Below are 19,035 nucleotides of genomic sequence, written 5' to 3' on the forward strand. Positions count from 1 at the left end.
AATGATGGGAAAGTGTTTGTGTGGTTACAGCAAGACTCTGCGATATCTCAAATCGGCATGAAAATAAGGTAGTTTCTAATGAAGGTATTATTACTGGTAATATATGGCCAGCCTGCTTCCTCAAATTCACCCTTTGTGACTTACCAGTGGGGAAGTTAATGCAAGAATGGTTGTATATATCAAACTACCAGGGAAGAGCTAATACAAAATACTTTCCTTTAAATTTAATTGTAATCTCTAAAGAAAAACTGGTAAGCCAATGGAAACTTAACATGCGGATATTAAGAAGTAAATACCATATGTTAAGCAATATTTCTACCATATGCAAGGGTCAGGTGGGCTTCAGCAAGTTCGTCTGTCAGTTAGTGACCTCGAAATCCTCGGCGTGCATGTAAAATAGCATGAAGAGTTACGAAATTGTGGAATCAATGATTGAGGTAGAATCACTGATAATACTGTTTTTTGTCACTTAAAACAACCATCTTCACTACCTCTAGAATATAGGTATGGCACATTATTCAATGAGAACTTTGTAGTGGTGGTGCTTTACTGATTTGGGGAAGATTTCTTAAATAATACACTTTTTGAGACTGGTCCACATTTTCAGTACTACTCCATATTGTATATTCACCCAGTTTTAAAGGAATATACAGTACAGTTATGCTAACTTAGTACAACATGTTTCTTCCTCATTTTCAAGGACATGCATGTTACATTTGAAAAAAATCACGTTATTGTGGTTTGGATTCCACATAAAACTAGACGTTCTGTGTGTATGATTGTGATATAAAACTGTAAGTTTGCTTGATATTGGCTGTGTTATTTCTAACACTCAACTGTCCGTATGCTACATGGCTGAGTGCAACACTTGGTACTCAACAATCGAGACTGTTACAGGTCAAACCCGACCATACTGGTGAATGTTTTTTGTTTACCATGCTACTCCTAAATTATTAGCCTATCAGTGTCATCTGACACTCAGCTGAATGATTGTGACTCATCCCTCTCAGCCTTACCTCAGCTACGAGCTAGCTTCTGTGTGGTGTGTTTCCTAGTGTAGTTTCAGCGTTAAATAAAGAGCATTAAATATTAATCTGGGTACATACAATTTTCGCTTTTGGAATGTACACTAGCTCAGCTACCCGCTTGCATAACTTGAACAAAATCAGAGTGTAACAACTCGAAGACTTTCCTTGTGGGTGATCAGCGCCTTGGCCTTCCGTTCTTGGTGCTCCAGGTCCAATTTCTGGTGGGTTGAGGAATTTAAATCGTTAATGGTTAATTCCCTTGTATTGGGGGCTGGGTGTTGTGCTGTCCCGAACATTCGTGCAACTCAGGTATCGTGCACTACACTATTCTACACTATACTAACCATACACATCAGATACTGTCCACTCTCACTGGAGGGTCTAGCTTACAAAACTTGCACAAGACTAGCAGTAGCCACACAAAATTATTATTTATTTGAATTACTTTACACTTGTGTCTGCCAGTCTCCTCCCTTTCACCTCTCCTCATCCTCATTCCAAGCCAGCATTATTAAGATTCCAAGCATGCCCATCATTTTGACCCATTTTACTTCACCAATATGCACAATCTTTTGAGGAGGATGGTATACTTATTTTTAAATACTTTCTAATTATATTATAGGTACATGACTTAAATTCTATGTATTATTACATAATCTTGAAAATATTTGTTCTGTTTTTATTTTATTGAAGTATATTGATCATGATTTGTGACAAATGACAGAAGTACTGGTATATTTGGGTTTTTCACGTATGCTTTGAATAAATATTTAGTAATCTTTTTATAAAATGTATTAATTCTTTAATTTCCAACTGATTGCAGGAGGTGTCAGAAACCACTTAAACCAAAAGTAACGATACAAGTTGCATCGGATACAGGGCAGAATAAGGAAACTGTGAAGCCAATTCCTATTCTTGGTGGACATTTATGTGACTGCAACGTTGCTCTTCTTGCATATGGCAACCAAGTTTTCCTAGCCTTTGAAAGAATTGTAAGTCTTCTTATAAAATTATAGTTGCTGCATTATTGTTATTTCCATATCTAGCTTTACTCTAAGTTTGTTGTTCATTTACAGAGACTTCCAGATGAAAATTCATAGACCTGACTGTGGTTTCTAGTAATCTTGTAGCCAAAAGTAAATTACAGTACCTAGTCCCACTTTTACACTTCTCTAAGTCGGGCGGAATGGCTTAAACAGTTGACCCCAACTTAGCAGATTCAATTCTGGCTCAGTCCGGTGGTATTTAAAGTTGCTCAAATACGTCAGTCTCGTGTCGGTAGATGTACTGGCACGTAAAAGAACTCCTGTGGGATTAAATTCCGGCACCTTGGCGTCTCCAAGAAACGTAAACATAATAGTGGGACGTAAAAATCAGTAACATTAAAAAACTATTAACACTTCTCTAATAATTTATATAACTTGTCATTTTAACTATTGTTTGTCAATCTTTGCATAATTGTATGGTTGTAATTTCTTTCTTCCCACCTGTTGTTGTCTTTATGATCTGACATCCTGGTTTGCCGGTTCGAGTCCCATTGGTGGAAGCTTTTTCACTGTCAGAATGTTGGCCGTCAGGCTAGGTGAGGAGGTGTTGTACAATTGCGTGTCAATAGCCTGGGTTCAATTCCAAACCTCTTCACAGAGTTCATATGTGGTGGGGGCATATAACACTGTTGATAGCGTGATATTGTACGGGTATGGGTACGGGCCGTGAAAGCATTAATGGCAACTGTTGATAGCGATTCATCCGTCAAATGGGGACTTTATGCCTTGAGCAGACCCTTTGGTGTTATTACCCAGGAGTAGACTATTTTCTGTAACTGGGATTTGCCTCTCCCTAAATCGTAGTCGTCGTTGTCGTCATCATCATCATCACCATCATCATTCATACCCAGCCATGCAGGTTGCTTGTGGGCGTGAGCTAGATAGATCTGTACCAGGCCTTTCCAGAGACCAAACATTTCTTTCATTGTATTATCTATCATGCAATATGGAATTTTGTGCAAGAGCACACATTACTGTATGTATGTGTGTGCTTGCATGTGTGTGTTTCTTTCAAATGGCATGAAGACTGCGGAGATACGGATATAGGCAAACATTCTTTGTGTTCTGCTTCAGTGCACTTCACATGAATACTCTGTTCGGTTTTGTTTGTTTTTGTCATAATATTGAGGGGGTTCATAGCTCAAGGCAGCAGCAAACATGCCTCTCACCGCTGGATACTGTGGTTCAAATCCTGGTCACTCCATGTGAATTTGTGCCGGACAAAGCAGAGGCAGGACAGGCTTTACCCCGGATACTCCAATTTTCCCTGTCATATTTCATTCCAGCAACACGCTCTATTATCATTTAATTTCATCTGTCAGTCATTAACCCTTTGCTGACAAATTTTTTCCATGTGTAGTCCTGCAGTAGTCGTTTTTTTCTCTCTCTTTTTTTCTTTTTTTTTTTTCTTTTTTGAAAGACAGTTTGTCCCTTTCCTATTTATATTTCTTCTCCATGTGGTACTTCTCGAAGCATTCATTTGTATTTTTTCTCTTGCATAGCAGTTAGTCTCATCAACAATTTGTTGTACCAATTCTTCCATAAAAAATAGTGTAAAAAATACAACGGGAGTAGATGGTTTCTTACCTGTGAGAAACCACTAATCAAAGTGTGTGGTTTCTTTACAAAGTTCGGATCAGCTGGGCGATAAACTCTCCAACCATTGTCTGGTTCACTACTGCAGTGAAACTCTGTTAAGAAGTTTTTCAAGGGACTGCAAAAAAAACCCTTCTTAAGCAGGAAACTTCTTAAAAGGGGTAATGCCCAAAAACTTATTCTGTACTTTGAAATACATGTGAAACACACAGCCAACAGATTTCCTTGTTTGTGAACAATAGCGACATAGGCCGATATGTAAGAGCTGCTAACAGAAAGCCACAATATAAAAATTCGATCATCATGACAATATTTTTAGAGATAAAGTAAAATAATTGAACATATCGTATTATAAATATATTTGATAAGAGAAGGGAACATATTATATAAAAACATTGCAAGGTTTGCTTATTTTAGCAGGCAGAACCATTTCCTTCCACACTTCCCTTTCCTGCTAACAGAAAGCCAAAATATAAAAATTTGATTATCATGACAATATTTTTAGAGATAAAGTAAAATAATAGAACATATCGTATTATAAACATATTTGATAAGAGAAGGGAACATATTATATAAAAACGTTGCAAGGTTTGCTTGTTTTAGCAGGCAGAACCATTTCCTTCCACACTTCCCTTTCCTCCACACTTACACTCTCTGCTTCGTCACGAATTGTTTTGTAAACGATGCCGCTCAATTTTTAAAGCGGTCCAACCACTCGTTCGACGCGGTAAAAGGTACCCTTAATTTGCATGTGGGTTTCTCCTGTACAATAGTCCCACTGAAAGGTACGTTTAAACTTTGCTGCTGTTTAAACCATATTAGCAGAGCTTGTTCTGTTTCATTGTACTTTTCAGATTTAACTTCCTTACAACTTGCTGAAGTATTCCCTGCAGAAGCAGAGATCTCTTCTTTCTTCGTTATAATACCGTACAATGTAGACGCGGCATCCCCAGCTCCTTTGCCAAAGCAACGCGGGAAAGTGTAGATGACTCCACTTTCCTTATAATCTCCACTTTGTCTTTTATTGTTAGTGCCTTTCGCTTGATTGAGTTCCGCTCATTTTCACTTTAAAAGTTTGTACGTTGATATTAAACAAGTACAACTAACTTCACAGACTCCTATTCATACTAATTACGACGCTACACTACGCTTGGCAATCCATAGCTTAGGCTTAGAAGACGTGTACTACAGTTTGTTAGCATGTGCTTTCTATCTTCCTCACACCCCCGACACCTGCTTCAAGGATAACGGCAGCAAATGGGAAATCTGGCAACTTATTCTTAGAGATTCTTAGAACCTAGGCCTAAATCGCCCCTGCTTTCCTACTGGTTGTCACGGTTGTCACGGTAACGGGCGTAGTTTCTGGCATTTTCACAAGTATCGCATGGCCAAGCCAGTATTGAGTTTATTTTCCCGCTTCAATCCTCTTCATGCTATGGGTAATGAAGAAAAGAAACACAGGTTCGAAGTTGCAGAAATGAGTGCATGGAAAAGTATCTGGGGTATTACGTGGGAGTGATAAAGGCGCAGTAGCAGTGTTTTTCAAGGTTTTTCTGAAAAAGAAATAATAACCCAAATTATGAATTTGACAACAGGTTTGAATGGGTTTGGAGATGTTGATGAGGAATCCTTGACTGAGTCAGATAGTTCTAATGAATTTCATTTCTGTTGACTGGATTCTGCTATTAGCCTTATTATGTAGAGAGTATGTTTCGAGTCCATAGGTGAGAACTGGAGTGCGGTAGGTATGGAACAGGGTCAGTTTTGCTTTCTGAGGTATTTTGTTGTCCCAGAGATTATTTTTCACTTGAAAATAAAATTGAGAAGCTTTCAAAGTTCAACTAAGTATTTCTTGGTTTATTGTGTTATCTTTTGAAATGATTCTTCCAAGGTATTTGAAATTAGAAACAGATTGTAACAGAGTTCCCTCCAGGAAAATGTTTGAAATTGTCCCTTTCCTGTTGATAGTCATTTCAACGGTTTTTGTTTTACTAATGTTCAGTCCATATTTTTTAAACTTGCCGTTCTAAAGATTTAGTTTCTCCCCAGATCAGAATATCATCTGCAAATATTAGAGTGTCAGGCTCATTGCAAGGGTCTTAAATAGATTTTATGATCCGATCCATGATAATGATGAACAGGAGTGGTGACAAGGCACTTCCCTGCTTGACTCCTCTTTTGGTTTTAAACCAGTCTGATCTTCCATCCTCTACTTGGACATGTATGTATGTATGTATGTATGTATGTATGTATGTATGTATGTATGTTCAGTCGTCAGCCCAAAGGCTGGTTGGATCCTCAACAGTTCTGCCATCAGCTGTCATAGATGGCCTAGGCATCACTGAAGAGGCGTACTAGGGAAATGAGGAGTGAGGTGGTTTCCCGTTGCTTTCTTCACCAAGCCAGAAGTTGCTATTACACATCAGTCTGCCAAGCCCACTGAAATTCATGCATCAACCGACCCTATGAGCAACTTTTTCACACCGTTCATAGCAGGGACTGGCTGCATAGCTACGGCATTTTTGATAGAGCATCTTCATTTTATCAATCAGTAGGGACCTGAAAAATTAGCATCTATTTGTTTCAAAATTAGCATCTACTGTGTTTTTCCAAAATTAGCATCTATTTACAAAGTTAAAATAATCACATGGTATTATTAATTTTAACGATTCCAAGTTTATGAAGTGCAATTATTGTCCTTGGTTCACACACTTTCAGTACTTTGGGGTTCACAACAGCTTAAGACAGTATTTAGCAAATATGCTGAACTCTGTCTGAACTGCAGTTAGTGCAAGCATGACATCACATTTTTCACTTTCATCTGGGTTTGAATTGCATGTTTCAGAGAACAGTAACCAGACCAAATATTGTTTCGTGAGAGATCTGTTACTCCAAACAATTTCTCAAGCTCATCTAATTTATCAGCGTTATTCAAAATTACTTTCTTTTGGATACAAAGCTTGAGAAATTGACACAAAATGCTTACGGTTGGTGTGGTTAACTTTCAATGTGGCTAGCTTGCACTGTGAAGAATGAGCAGCTTTGACAAATGTGTCTACATGCAGCCTGCTGTAGAGGAGTGAGCTTAATCAAACCATCATTATTTGCCGCAGAAAAATTCCCCTCACAAACGAAGGAAAAACTGGCGTCAAGGTTATGCAGTTTGGGGTAAAGGAGATGAGAGGTAGGATACAGAGACCCTTCAAGTTCAGTAAGGAGGGCAACCAATCCAGCTGCATGATCTGTGACAAAAACCATATGGGAGTGGTCACTCAGATCAGTCAGGTACTTAATACCACAGTTGTTGATGTCTTTCATGTCAGACATCTTGAAAAATGTAACATCATCAGTAAAGTAAGCACTCAAATAGAAGACAGCCTGAAACCAGCTATTCCATCGGGTTATCACAGGTGCATGAAAAAGCTTTGCTTCCTTTGAAGCACCATACTTTGATGTTAAGAATTGTAAATTGTAATTTTCGCTTTCTTATGTTAAAAAAAATGCAGACTTTACCATTGCAACCACAGAATTTAAATCTGTCATCACTGCGACCCAACTATTGCCAACCAATCTGATCTTATGTGCCCAGCACTGTACATGCATTAAATGATCCCCTATGACTGCACTTAATGTTTCATAACACCGGGTCATGTACGGGGCACTGTCACTAACAAACATTTTAACTGCATCATATGGTACACTATAACTGCGCAGAGCTTCTAAAACAGCACGAGAACAGTTTGGAGCATTTCCTGCATCAAGATAGTTCACAGAAACAGCGTGCAACTCTCTTTTCGATCCAACTGGGACTTGGAATATGATGATAAAAACACAACGGCCCATTCTATCTGTAGTTTCTTATGTTGATGTTCTTCCCCACTAGAGCCTCTGCTGTTCTTTTCTGGTGGTCACATGCAACTTCTAGAAAGCAAGAAAGACCTCAAATTATAACAAAATAATTTAAAATTACTGGATCAATTTGGTACGGGTAAGATAGTTCGATATGGAAATCGCACTCAAATTCGGTATCCTTCAATTTTGCGCGTGGTTTTGATGTCGTAATACCTAAACCGTACCCGATCAATGAAATGCAAAACTTAACCAGTAAATATACTTCACGTAGAGTTCTCACACATGGCAGCTCTTCATTTGAGAACTCAGTAATCCAGGCTCTTAGGTCTTTGCTTTCCAGCTTTTCCAGAGGTATACTTGCTTTGGCAAATACAACTGTGCGTTTCGAGAATTTATCTCTAGAAATTTTTCTTCTTTTACAACTATCTAACTGTATAAGCACAGAAAATTGCTTTAGATGTACTAGCAGCAGGGATTGAACTTTCGTTATCGCGTCACTTACCCATGTGTTTTTTCAGATTTAACATATTTCACAATGCTATCCTTTTTTTCCCCACCCAACTTGACAATTACAATAGTTGCAAAACACTGTCGCTGAATCTGTGGGATATAAACCATCCTTCGCATGTTGCTGACCCTTTCGTGCGCAGTTTTTGTCGTGCGCCCCATAACCTAAACAATCGCTCGACTACCTACTCTTCACTAGTTTCAACTTTGAACAACAGGATAACAATGCTGCGTCTATCTCATTATTTCTGTGACACCCTATTTACATTTCGATAATAATCGATACAGATCTTATTCTTCATAAAAGGAAAGAAAAATTCCACCTAATCAATACATTTATTTTCTTGTAAAGTATTACAATCTAGGACCGGTTTCGACCCTTCATAGGTCATCTTCAGCTATATCAGAATCACATTTGCATTTCTATCTTATACCTCTGAAAGACCTTCATGATATATTGTTTCATAATTTTCAGTGAAAACTTATCTTAAAAACTTACAAATTTCTAAGCGTTGTGTTAAAATTAAAAATTAAAATTACAAAACTTTGTCTATTATATACATGCCCTTGGGCTGACAGAATGCATCCTTGGGTTGATTAAGCATTTATCTTAGGTATTGTTGCTTATTCTGTTGAATCGAATCCCTTTTATACTTATGTACAATCGTGAATAGACTATCAGTAAAATTTGATAAATAAAACTTGCGTGATAATTATAATAAAAATATCATGTTACATCTTTATACCTTATTGCTGGAGTGATATTATTTTAGGCAAAATATAAATGCGGGTTGATCTCTATAAAATATTTTACATAAACACACTAATATATTTTAAAGTCTAATCATTGTACTTTAAAGTCTAAAATACTTATGCTTTGGATCTTGCGTTGTTATGTGGTAAAATATTATAACAATTTGTCTTATATAACATCAGATATTGATAACATATAAATATGCCGTGTATAGTTGGCTTTTAAATCTAATGATTAAATGTCAATACGGAAAATGAAATTCATAAATCAAGATGTTAACGCCAACCAGGCAAAAAGTCAAGCATATAAGTATAGGAATATCAGAATTAAATTAATGAATACAATTAAGAACATCGCATTTCTGAAAGAATGCCTCGCTCATGACCTAATTCCAAAGTTTTTAACTAAATACAACAACAAACATAGGAACACAAGACAGACACGTGGCACTTTAAAGAAAACCAATAAAATCTGGATTAAAACTGAAATAAAATTTTTTTATCGTAAAAAACAACACTTGAATAACATACTATACCCTTTACATTTGAAAGTATCCCAAGAGCTACCACGTAGCTATTGGGACAACTTCCAATATGTTACGAATGAGAAAATTGAACATCTAGCCATAAAAAAACAGAACACCCTAGACAAGAAATTAGAAACCTTGAAACGAACTCAGAAAGAAAAACAGGTGACTCATCTTACAGAAAACAACAACTTAGCTCAGTCCACAGGAGATAGAATGCATCAATTTTACCCACCATTAAAAAATCTCACGGATACAACATTCAGTGAAGCAGAGTATGAAATTTTAAGCAAAGGACCAAAACATAACTGGAATAACGCCTCATTACTACAGAACATTACTACCGCTATAGCAGAAACAGAATTAGCCATACAGAGAATTCCGCATGAAATACGTGAAGAAGTTAGACACGATATTGTAAAAAAACTCCCGCAGTACATCAACAGAATACAAGAAAACACATCTAATAGCAATAAAATGGACAAAACACACATTAATAGCCTAAAAGAAAAGGTCAAACGTGATAATCTCCTGATAACAAAAGCCGACAAAGGGAACACAACGGTAATTATGAGCAAAGATATGTACATTCAAAAAACAAAAGAATGCTTCAATAATAACACATTCCGCACAATACGTAAAGACCCCACAATTACAGTACAAAGAAATCTAAAAAACTTGCTTAAGAACACACGTTTTTTACTCACCGAAGCAAAAGCAAATAGCTTAATAATAATGAACCCCCAGTTACCGAATGCTAAAGCTCTTCCCAAAATTCACAAAGAAAATACCCCTATGAGAACCATAGTAAATTATAGATCTAGTCCCACATATAATCTCTCTAAATTTATTCAGAAATTTCTAAAAAATCACTATTCCTTTCAGGCTAATAAGAGCATACGAAATTCCATAGATTTTTGCAACAAAACAAAGAACTTTAAGTTAGATAAATATCATTCCATAGCCTCCTATGATGTAACAAATATGTATCCAAATATCCCCACCGACAAAACCTTAAATATAATCAGAACTAATCTCAAAACATATAGTAAATTAAGCATATTAGAAATTGAGGAATTTATGATATTACTCAAATTTGCAGTCAACAACAATTTCTTTAAATTTCACGATACAATTTACCAACAAACAGGTCTACCTATGGGATCACCCGCCTCCGGGATAATAGCAGATATATACTTAGACTACTTAGAACATATTGCATGTAGTAAAATTGAAGGAATATCTTTCTGGTGCAGATTTGTTGATGATGTATTCGTCATCATCGACAACAGAATAACCAACGAAAATGCAATATTGGATAAAATAAATGCCATACAATTCACCAAGGAATCTGAGAGTAACGGTCAACTAAATTACCTAGATCTAACGGTTACTAGACACGAAAAACATCTCACTTTCAAAATTTACCGGAAACCTACATATACAATAAACACCATAAAAATAGATTCTAATCACCCTAATCCACATAAAAAAGCAGCATATCAAAGTATGATTTATAGAGCCTTTAACATACCGATGTCAAAAGCAGATCTGAAAGATGAACTACAACTAATTCACGAAATAGCTCAAAAAAATGGTTATAGAAAAGAAATGGTTAATTCCATCATTCGTAAGTTCAAATCACGACCCAACACCACTCTGACGAAAACAGATCAACCCAGAAAAAATTACGCAACTTTCACTTTCAATAATACGGGCGTTTATTCACTAACGAATGTTCTGAGGAAGCATAATATTAAAATAGCATTTAAGACTACACAAAATAATAGGCATATCATATATAATAGCAAATCAGTAAATAGTAGTAACAAATATCTTCAATCAGGAGTCTACCGAATGGAATGTAACAACTGTTTAACAAGTTATGTCGGGCGTACGGGCAGGAATTTCACGACTAGATATAATGAACATGTAAACGCAATTAGGCATAATCATTTCTCGGCAATAGGGCAACATATACATGAATATAAGCACAATTTTACGGACATAAATAACGATTTAAAAATATTAAATGTAGAACCTAAAGGTCCTTTGCTTAATATAAGTGAAGAATTATATATAACACTAGATCAGTATGCAAATCCTAATTATAACATAAATGAGTTATCTGAAAAAACTAACATTTTGTTCAATAAAATCGTTCCTATCTTAAAAAACGACTACGTCAGAATAGTCAACAGACGACGTCATACACAGGCTACGGCGCAGACAGCGAACCTCAGTGACTCCGCCCATACACACGTAACAACCTCCCCTACTTATCCCTCCGCCCCTCTCACAACAGACAACACAAGAACCATCAGTACGAGGTACATTACTCGTCAAACGGCCAAGAAACTTGCATTTCAAACATCCAGCAGTAAGTAAATTAATTCAGGCTTACAAATTCACACAACATTACACTTCTATTGAAATCTAACTCACTTCATTCATTTTGGCTTACAGACTTTACCAGCCTTAAAAAGGGAAAGGAACCACCACAGTCTTACGGCATTTGATGGGAGAAAACTCCAGAAGTTAGGCCAGAACTGAATCACACATATATTTCATAATTTAACACGTTTCAAGCTTATTGATTCATTTCACAATCATAGGAAAGTGCTGTTATTTTACAAATGGAACCTATAAAGACCAACATTCGACATATATAAAAAATAGGCAAATTATGAAATATAACGCAAGAATCAAGGCCAACATGTTTCTGTGTCACTAAACACACTGACTATATTACTAGACATTCATGTGCTTTTAGTAAATGATAAGCATTCAATTTATTAGATATTTATGTTTTATACAATACATAATCAACATAATATGAAACTTGTAATCTTATGCAAGAAGGAAATGACATTTAATCATTAGATTTAAAAGCCAACTATACACGGCATATTTATATGTTATCAATATCTGATGTTATATAAGACAAATTGTTATAATATTTTACCACATAACAACGCAAGATCCAAAGCATAAGTATTTTAGACTTTAAAGTACAATGATTAGACTTTAAAATATATTAGTGTGTTTATGTAAAATATTTTATAGAGATCAACCCGCATTTATATTTTGCCTAAAATAATATCACTCCAGCAATAAGGTATAAAGATGTAACATGATATTTTTATTATAATTATCACGCAAGTTTTATTTATCAAATTTTACTGATAGTCTATTCACGATTGTACATAAGTATAAAAGGGATTCGATTCAACAGAATAAGCAACAATACCTAAGATAAATGCTTAATCAACCCAAGGATGCATTCTGTCAGCCCAAGGGCATGTATATAATAGACAAAGTTTTGTAATTTTAATTTTTAATTTTAACACAACGCTTAGAAATTTGTAAGTTTTTAAGATAAGTTTTCACTGAAAATTATGAAACAATATATCATGAAGGTCTTTCAGAGGTATAAGATAGAAATGCAAATGTGATTCTGATATAGCTGAAGATGACCTATGAAGGGTCGAAACCGGTCCTAGATTGTAATACTTTACAAGAAAATAAATGTATTGATTAGGTGGAATTTTTCTTTCCTTTTATGAAGATTGGTAAATGTCAATACGGAAAATGAAATTCATAAATCAAGACACAGATCTTATTCCCCTTGCCATTTCCATTGTAAATATCGATTAAAGTCAGCGAGCAGCAATCGATCGGCTACTTTTCTTCATCAATCAGAACAATTGAAAGATTTATGCATCCTATTTTGAGCATTTATAACGATTTTGCCAAAATATGTTGTTTTTGCCAGTAAAATAGCACATTTTTGCAGAATTCGCACCAAAATTGCATATTCATATTGATTTCGCATTTTGGGTCACAATTCGCATTTTGTCGCACTTCTTTTTATGCGTAAAAATTATTTTATTCCACATCAGAATAACCATAGGCTTGGATTCAGTACAAGATTAAAAAATTCACATTTATCACAAATGCGATTTTTTCAGGTCCCTATCAATCAGGAAGTTTGGCATACCTTTACCTTCTAGGCATTCCCAGATTATCTCCCTAGGCATGCTTTCGTAGGCCTTCTCGATGTCCATAAAAACCATCACTAAGTTTTTACCATATTTCAAGTGCTTCTCTGTTAGTTTTCTGATGACAAATATCAGATCAGTAGTGCTTTGTCTCTTTTTGAACCCATGTTGATCCTTCAACAATAATGGTTGGACTATATTCCTGATTCTTCTTTTTTCAAGAAAGCCGGTGCTGACAGGTGTGAAAACTACCGCACCATTAGTTTAGTATCTCATGCCTGCAAAATTTTAACACGTATTATTTACAGAAGAATGGAAAAACAAGTTGAAGCTGAGTTGGGGGAAGATCAATTTGGCTTCAGAAGAAATGTAGGAACACGTGAAGCAATCCTGACTTTAAGCCTGATCTTAGAGGATCGAATCAAGAAGGACAAGCCCACGTACATGGCATTCGTAGATCTAGAAAAGGCATTCGATAATGTTGATTGGACCAGGCTATTTATGATTCTGAAGATGATAGGGATCAGATACCGAGAACGAAGAATTATCTACAACCTGTATAAAAATCAGTCTGCAGTGATAAGAATCGAGGGCTTTGAAAAAGAAGCAGCAATCCAGAAAAGAGTGAGGCAAGGGTGCAGTTTGTCCCCTCTCCTTTTCAATGTTTACATAGAACAGGCAGTAAAGGAAATCAAAGATAAATTTGGAAAGGCGAATCACAGTCCAAGGAGAGGAAATCAAAACCTTGAGATTTGCCGATGATATTGTTATTTTATCTGAGACTGCAGAAGATCTCGAGAAGTTGCTGAATGGTATGGATGAAGTCTTAGGTAAGGAGTACAAGATGAAAATAAATAAGTCCAAAACAAAAGTAATGGAGTGCAGTCGAACGAAGGCAGGTGATGTAGGAAATATTAGATTAGGAAACGAAGTCTTAAAGGAAGTAGATGAATATTGTTACTTGGGTAGTAAAGTAACTAACGATGGCAGAAGTAAGGAGGACATAAAATGCAGACTAGCACAAGCAAGGAAGAGCTTTCTTAAAAAAAGAAATTTGCTCACTTCAAACATTGATATCGGAATTAGAAAGATGTTTTTGAAGACTTCTGTGTGGAGCGTGGCATTGTATGGACGTGAAACATGGACGATAACTAGCTCAGAAAGAATAGAAGCTTTTGAAATGTGGTGTTACAGAAGAATGCTGAAGGTGAGATGGATAGATCGAATCACGAATGAAGAGATACTGAATCGAATTGGTGAGAGGAGATTGATTTGGCTAAATTTGACGAGAAGAAGAGATAGAATGATAGGACACATCTTAAGACACCCAGGACTTGTTCAGTTGGTTTTTGAAGGAAGTGTAGGTGGCAAGAACGGTAGGGATAGACCAAGGTATGAATATGACAAACAGATTAGAGTAGATGTAGGATGCAATAGTTACGTAGAAATGAAAAGGTTAGCACAGGATAGGGTGGCATGAAGAGCTGCATCAAACCAGTCTATGGACTGATGACTCAAACACAACACTTTAAATTATCTTCTCCAGATTTTTAAGTGAGTGAGAAAATAGAGTGATACCCCTATAATTTCCATATTTCTTCCTGTTTCCCTTTTTGTTTATACAGTGGGGATAATGATAATCTGTCACCCAGTCAGTGGCTAATATGGTAATAATAAAATCATGGTGTGTCATCAGTAATGATCCATAACCAAGTCTTCAGGAATTTGAAGCTTTCAGATTTTGTAACCTTTGATTAGGTAGGAATTCTGTCCCTCTTTCATATTCTTCTGAGTTTTGCATTTCGCTTTCAAAGGAAAATTATACTCTTTTATTATATTAGGAATGTGAAACTTGGAGTTCAAAAATAATTTATTGCATTTGATGCGTACCTTAGCTTTTTCATTGTGCCGTTGCATTGCTTTGGGTATTATGTTAGATCAAGTAAACTGTTAACTCATTGGGCTCTAACCACTGTTCTGTCCTTCATCTTGGTGGTCTAAATGCAATGTATATTTAAATCTTTAATGCTCTTCTTATTAAGAAATACTGTATTGTGTCTGTGACGTAAAGCCAATTGTAAAAAAGAAAAGTAAGAAATATTTCATCATGTGAAGTGTCACTATACTTCTTTCAACATAATCCTAACCCCAGTGCATTTTCAATCCAACAAATATACAGGGCTCAATGGGTTAAGCAATGCCAGGACAAAGTTGTAATTAACTAATAGTATGGTACACCTAATGAATTACGGTAATTTCTCCCATTGGTGGAACAGTAGAATTTGATTCGGGAGACTGGTTATATAGCTCAACCAATTTTTCCACTCTGATTGATGATAATCATTTCAGTAAGAGTAAATTTGGCTATATTTTATGTCAAAAAGCATCAAAATAATTTTATAAAGCTCTTGACTCGTCCTGTGAAGAAAGGAAAATACAGGCACATAGAATCTTCCTTTGTTTTCGTATTTCTGTTTCATTTTTGAAAGATATTTGTTTAGATGTTTTATGTAATTCGTTGTCAATGGTAAATCACCATTTATGCGGTATATGTAAAGAAAAATAATGTTTTCCTGATCGGGGATAGTTGTGCTACAGGGAAATTTCAAACTTAAAAAGTATGTAAGCTCATTTTATCCTAAGACTAGCTGATGTACTCGTGCTTCGCTACGGGATTCTCAGGAAGACTGTCCTTGTGGTTTTCCTACCTGAACTCGTCAGAAGGAATGTAGTGATTAAAAGCAATGTTATATAAAATACTCGATCAAATTAATAAACCGTACATTTTCTCACTTTTAACGAACAGTACTATGGTGCCGATCTAACGGTCCAAAGTTCCAGTGCTGCAATGACCAGACCGCAGACAGCCGTGAACACTTCTCTGCCAATATTCCGTTAAATATGCACACTGCTCATTCCAATCAGTGCCTCAGAGTTGGAATTGAATAGCTCGAATGCTATGATGAACCAGTTTGTTACTTATCAGTAGTATCAGAAATTTATATAACTCGCCAGCTTCTTCCCGCCAATATTCAGGCAGGCTGTTATACTCGGTACGACCGAGTGAGTTGGCTGTGCGGTTAGGGGCGCATAGCTATGAGCTTGGATCCGGGAGGTAGTGGATTCGAACTCCACTGTCGACAGCCCTGAAGATGGTTTTCCGTGATCTCCAATTTTCACACCAGGATAATGCTGGGGCTGTAACATAATTAACGTAGGGGCTGCTTCCTTCCCACCCTAGCCCTTTCGTATCCCATCGTCGCCATGAATCCTATCGGTGTCGGCGCGACGTAGAGCAAATTTAAAAAACCTCGGTATACCGCAGTAATCCCATCTATCGGAGATGAATGGCAGCAGAGACACAAAGCAAATCTCAACAAACAATGGTCAATGTAATATTATTGTTGATCAATGTTATGAAGTTTCTGTATTGTAGGCCTTCACATTCGGTTTTCTTTCGACTCTGTAATAAGGCCGTCTTATAAAATTAATTATAGCGTAGACTTAACATACCGATTGTCATTAAATTCTGTTTAGCCATTTTCTCGTGACAGCGCTGGTATGATCTTAGCAACAAAAATCCATATACATAAATATCTCTGTTATCATAGCTGGTACAGTCAAAATGTTTAAGACCTAAATGATTGGGAATTTAATACTATGTAACTTTTTTTTAATAGAAATTGTCAATAACACTAATAACACAAATATTGGAGAATTAAATTTTGGGCTTTCCCCTAAACTACCATTTCGCTCAGCGTGAATAAAGTTGTTTATGACCTAGATTGTAGCGACTTATTCCCCGACTTTGCATACCGATTTTATTTACGATGGGACAACTAATAACAAATATTTGAGAATTAAATTTTAGGCCTTCCCCTAAACTACCATTTCTCTCAGCGTGAAAAATATTATTTATGGCCTAGATTGTAGTGACTTATTGCCGGACTTAACATACCGATTTTCATTAAATTCTCTTCAGCCGTTTTCTCGTGATGTGTGTACATACATACAGACAGACAGAAATTACGGAAAATTAAAAAATGCATTTCCTTGTTACTATGGACATGACTGATACAGAAATACCATCCTTTTCAAATTTTGAGCAATGTACAGACAAAACTCTTATTTTATATATATATATAAATAGTGTGAAAATTACTATCACTTCGATGCTGTTACCGTATGGTACCCCTTGTTCTAGGGCAGCTATCACTTGTGGATTTTCTCTCTCTCTCTCTCTTGGGTAATTAGATTTTGGAATTTGCTTTCCTGTATGTGTTTGTTGATTGATTGATCAATTTATTGATTGAATAAAATCCCATCATAATTGTTTGTCTTTCAGGCTCTTGATTACCAGGAAAAGATCATGTGTATCGTAAGGCAAGATCCCAGGAAAATGTCTGTGTCAAAGGAAGAAGCTGTTTCTAAGGTAAGATGATGATACATCCTCCTCTCCCCTTTATTAGTTGTGTTCTTGAGAGTATACACTTCAAGTGTGGAGGGAAGGATACTTCTTCCTCATTGATTGTTTCTTGGTAGAACTTTCATTTTATAAGATTTAGCTCTTTTCGGTGTAAAATATTTTATTACTTCTGGTGATGTTCTGAAATTCATACAAAGTAAGTTACAGTGAAATGTTGCTATAATGAACTGAAATATTGTAATAGTGCTATTTGTTAAAATTATCTTGCTTATGATATCCATTCAGTAGAGCCTGACCGTTGGCATTTCTCTCAGAGCTCTTCATTTCGCACGATCCTAAACTACTTACCATATTTACTTCTATAATTTCCACCTGTTTTCGTAAAATGTAGAGAGGCCGAAAATATACAGGCGGGGAGAGTTACATTGAGCTTACTTGATGACTACAAAGTTATTGGGTGTAAAGTTATGGTAAATAATATCAAATACTTCATTTATTTTTTAAATTAATATTTAATGACAAATAACTAAAATAAACTTTGAGCAGTTTGAGACTTTTCCTTAAATACCATGCCTTAGTCAAATTCAAAAGTGGCACGGTACTAATTATCTCGACCTTGGTGTCAACCTTACCAGCACACAAATTGCAGTTAAATATTATGCATAACATGTGTATCAAAATTAGTTTTTATTTAAGTAAATAAAATACAGAATCTCTGTTTTACTCTACACAGCTTTAATTGGAAGACATACCAGTAGATGGATCATCTTCATCAGCATATCATCATAGTTTGCATCCATCTCGTCGTCCCACAGAACATCTTCCTCCGATTACATTAGACACCCCAGTCTCCTTAAAATTCTTTTGCGATATTTTTTTCTGTGATCATAGCCCATGTCCGAAGAAACCAAGAACACACTTGTTGTAGGGTAGTTCTCTTACTGTTGCCTCCTTTTGTAGGATCGAAGGAACCAGATACCATCCATTCCTCATAAATTTGGCAAATGTGATCTTTGAATGATTTATTAAACGAGATGTCTAGCGGTGCTAAGGTTGATATAAACTCTGAAGCTGGACATTTACATGTCCATATTTCAGAATGAAGATTGCGCAAAAGTATAAATGAAAATAATATTCTGTAAATTTCATTTAATCTACATTAGTTTCTTGAGCAGAATAAACCATTCATTTTGATAATTATTTACTAGTTTAAAAAATTGTTTTTAAATTTGACGTGTTTGTAATGCAAACTGTAACATAAAAACAGTTATAGTGGGTTATGCGTTAAGGATCGGCCTA

The 19,035-nt window shown here is 35.9% G+C and overlaps 1 protein-coding gene across 1 annotated transcript in view; it reads left to right on the forward strand.

The window, feature by feature from the left end:
- LOC136877619 (WD repeat-containing protein 43) overlaps positions 1 to 19,035 on the forward strand; it is a 161,308-nt gene that overhangs the window by 79,220 nt on the left and 63,053 nt on the right. Inside the window, exons 5-6 of the mRNA XM_067151797.2 lie at positions 1,852 to 2,020; positions 17,656 to 17,742. Coding sequence (XP_067007898.2) covers positions 1,852 to 2,020; positions 17,656 to 17,742 — 256 coding nt within the window. The remainder of the gene's footprint in view (positions 1 to 1,851; positions 2,021 to 17,655; positions 17,743 to 19,035) is intronic.

Source organism: Anabrus simplex, chromosome 7 (genome assembly GCF_040414725.1).
Source record: "Anabrus simplex isolate iqAnaSimp1 chromosome 7, ASM4041472v1, whole genome shotgun sequence".
Classification (NCBI taxonomy): domain Eukaryota; kingdom Metazoa; phylum Arthropoda; class Insecta; order Orthoptera; family Tettigoniidae; genus Anabrus; species Anabrus simplex.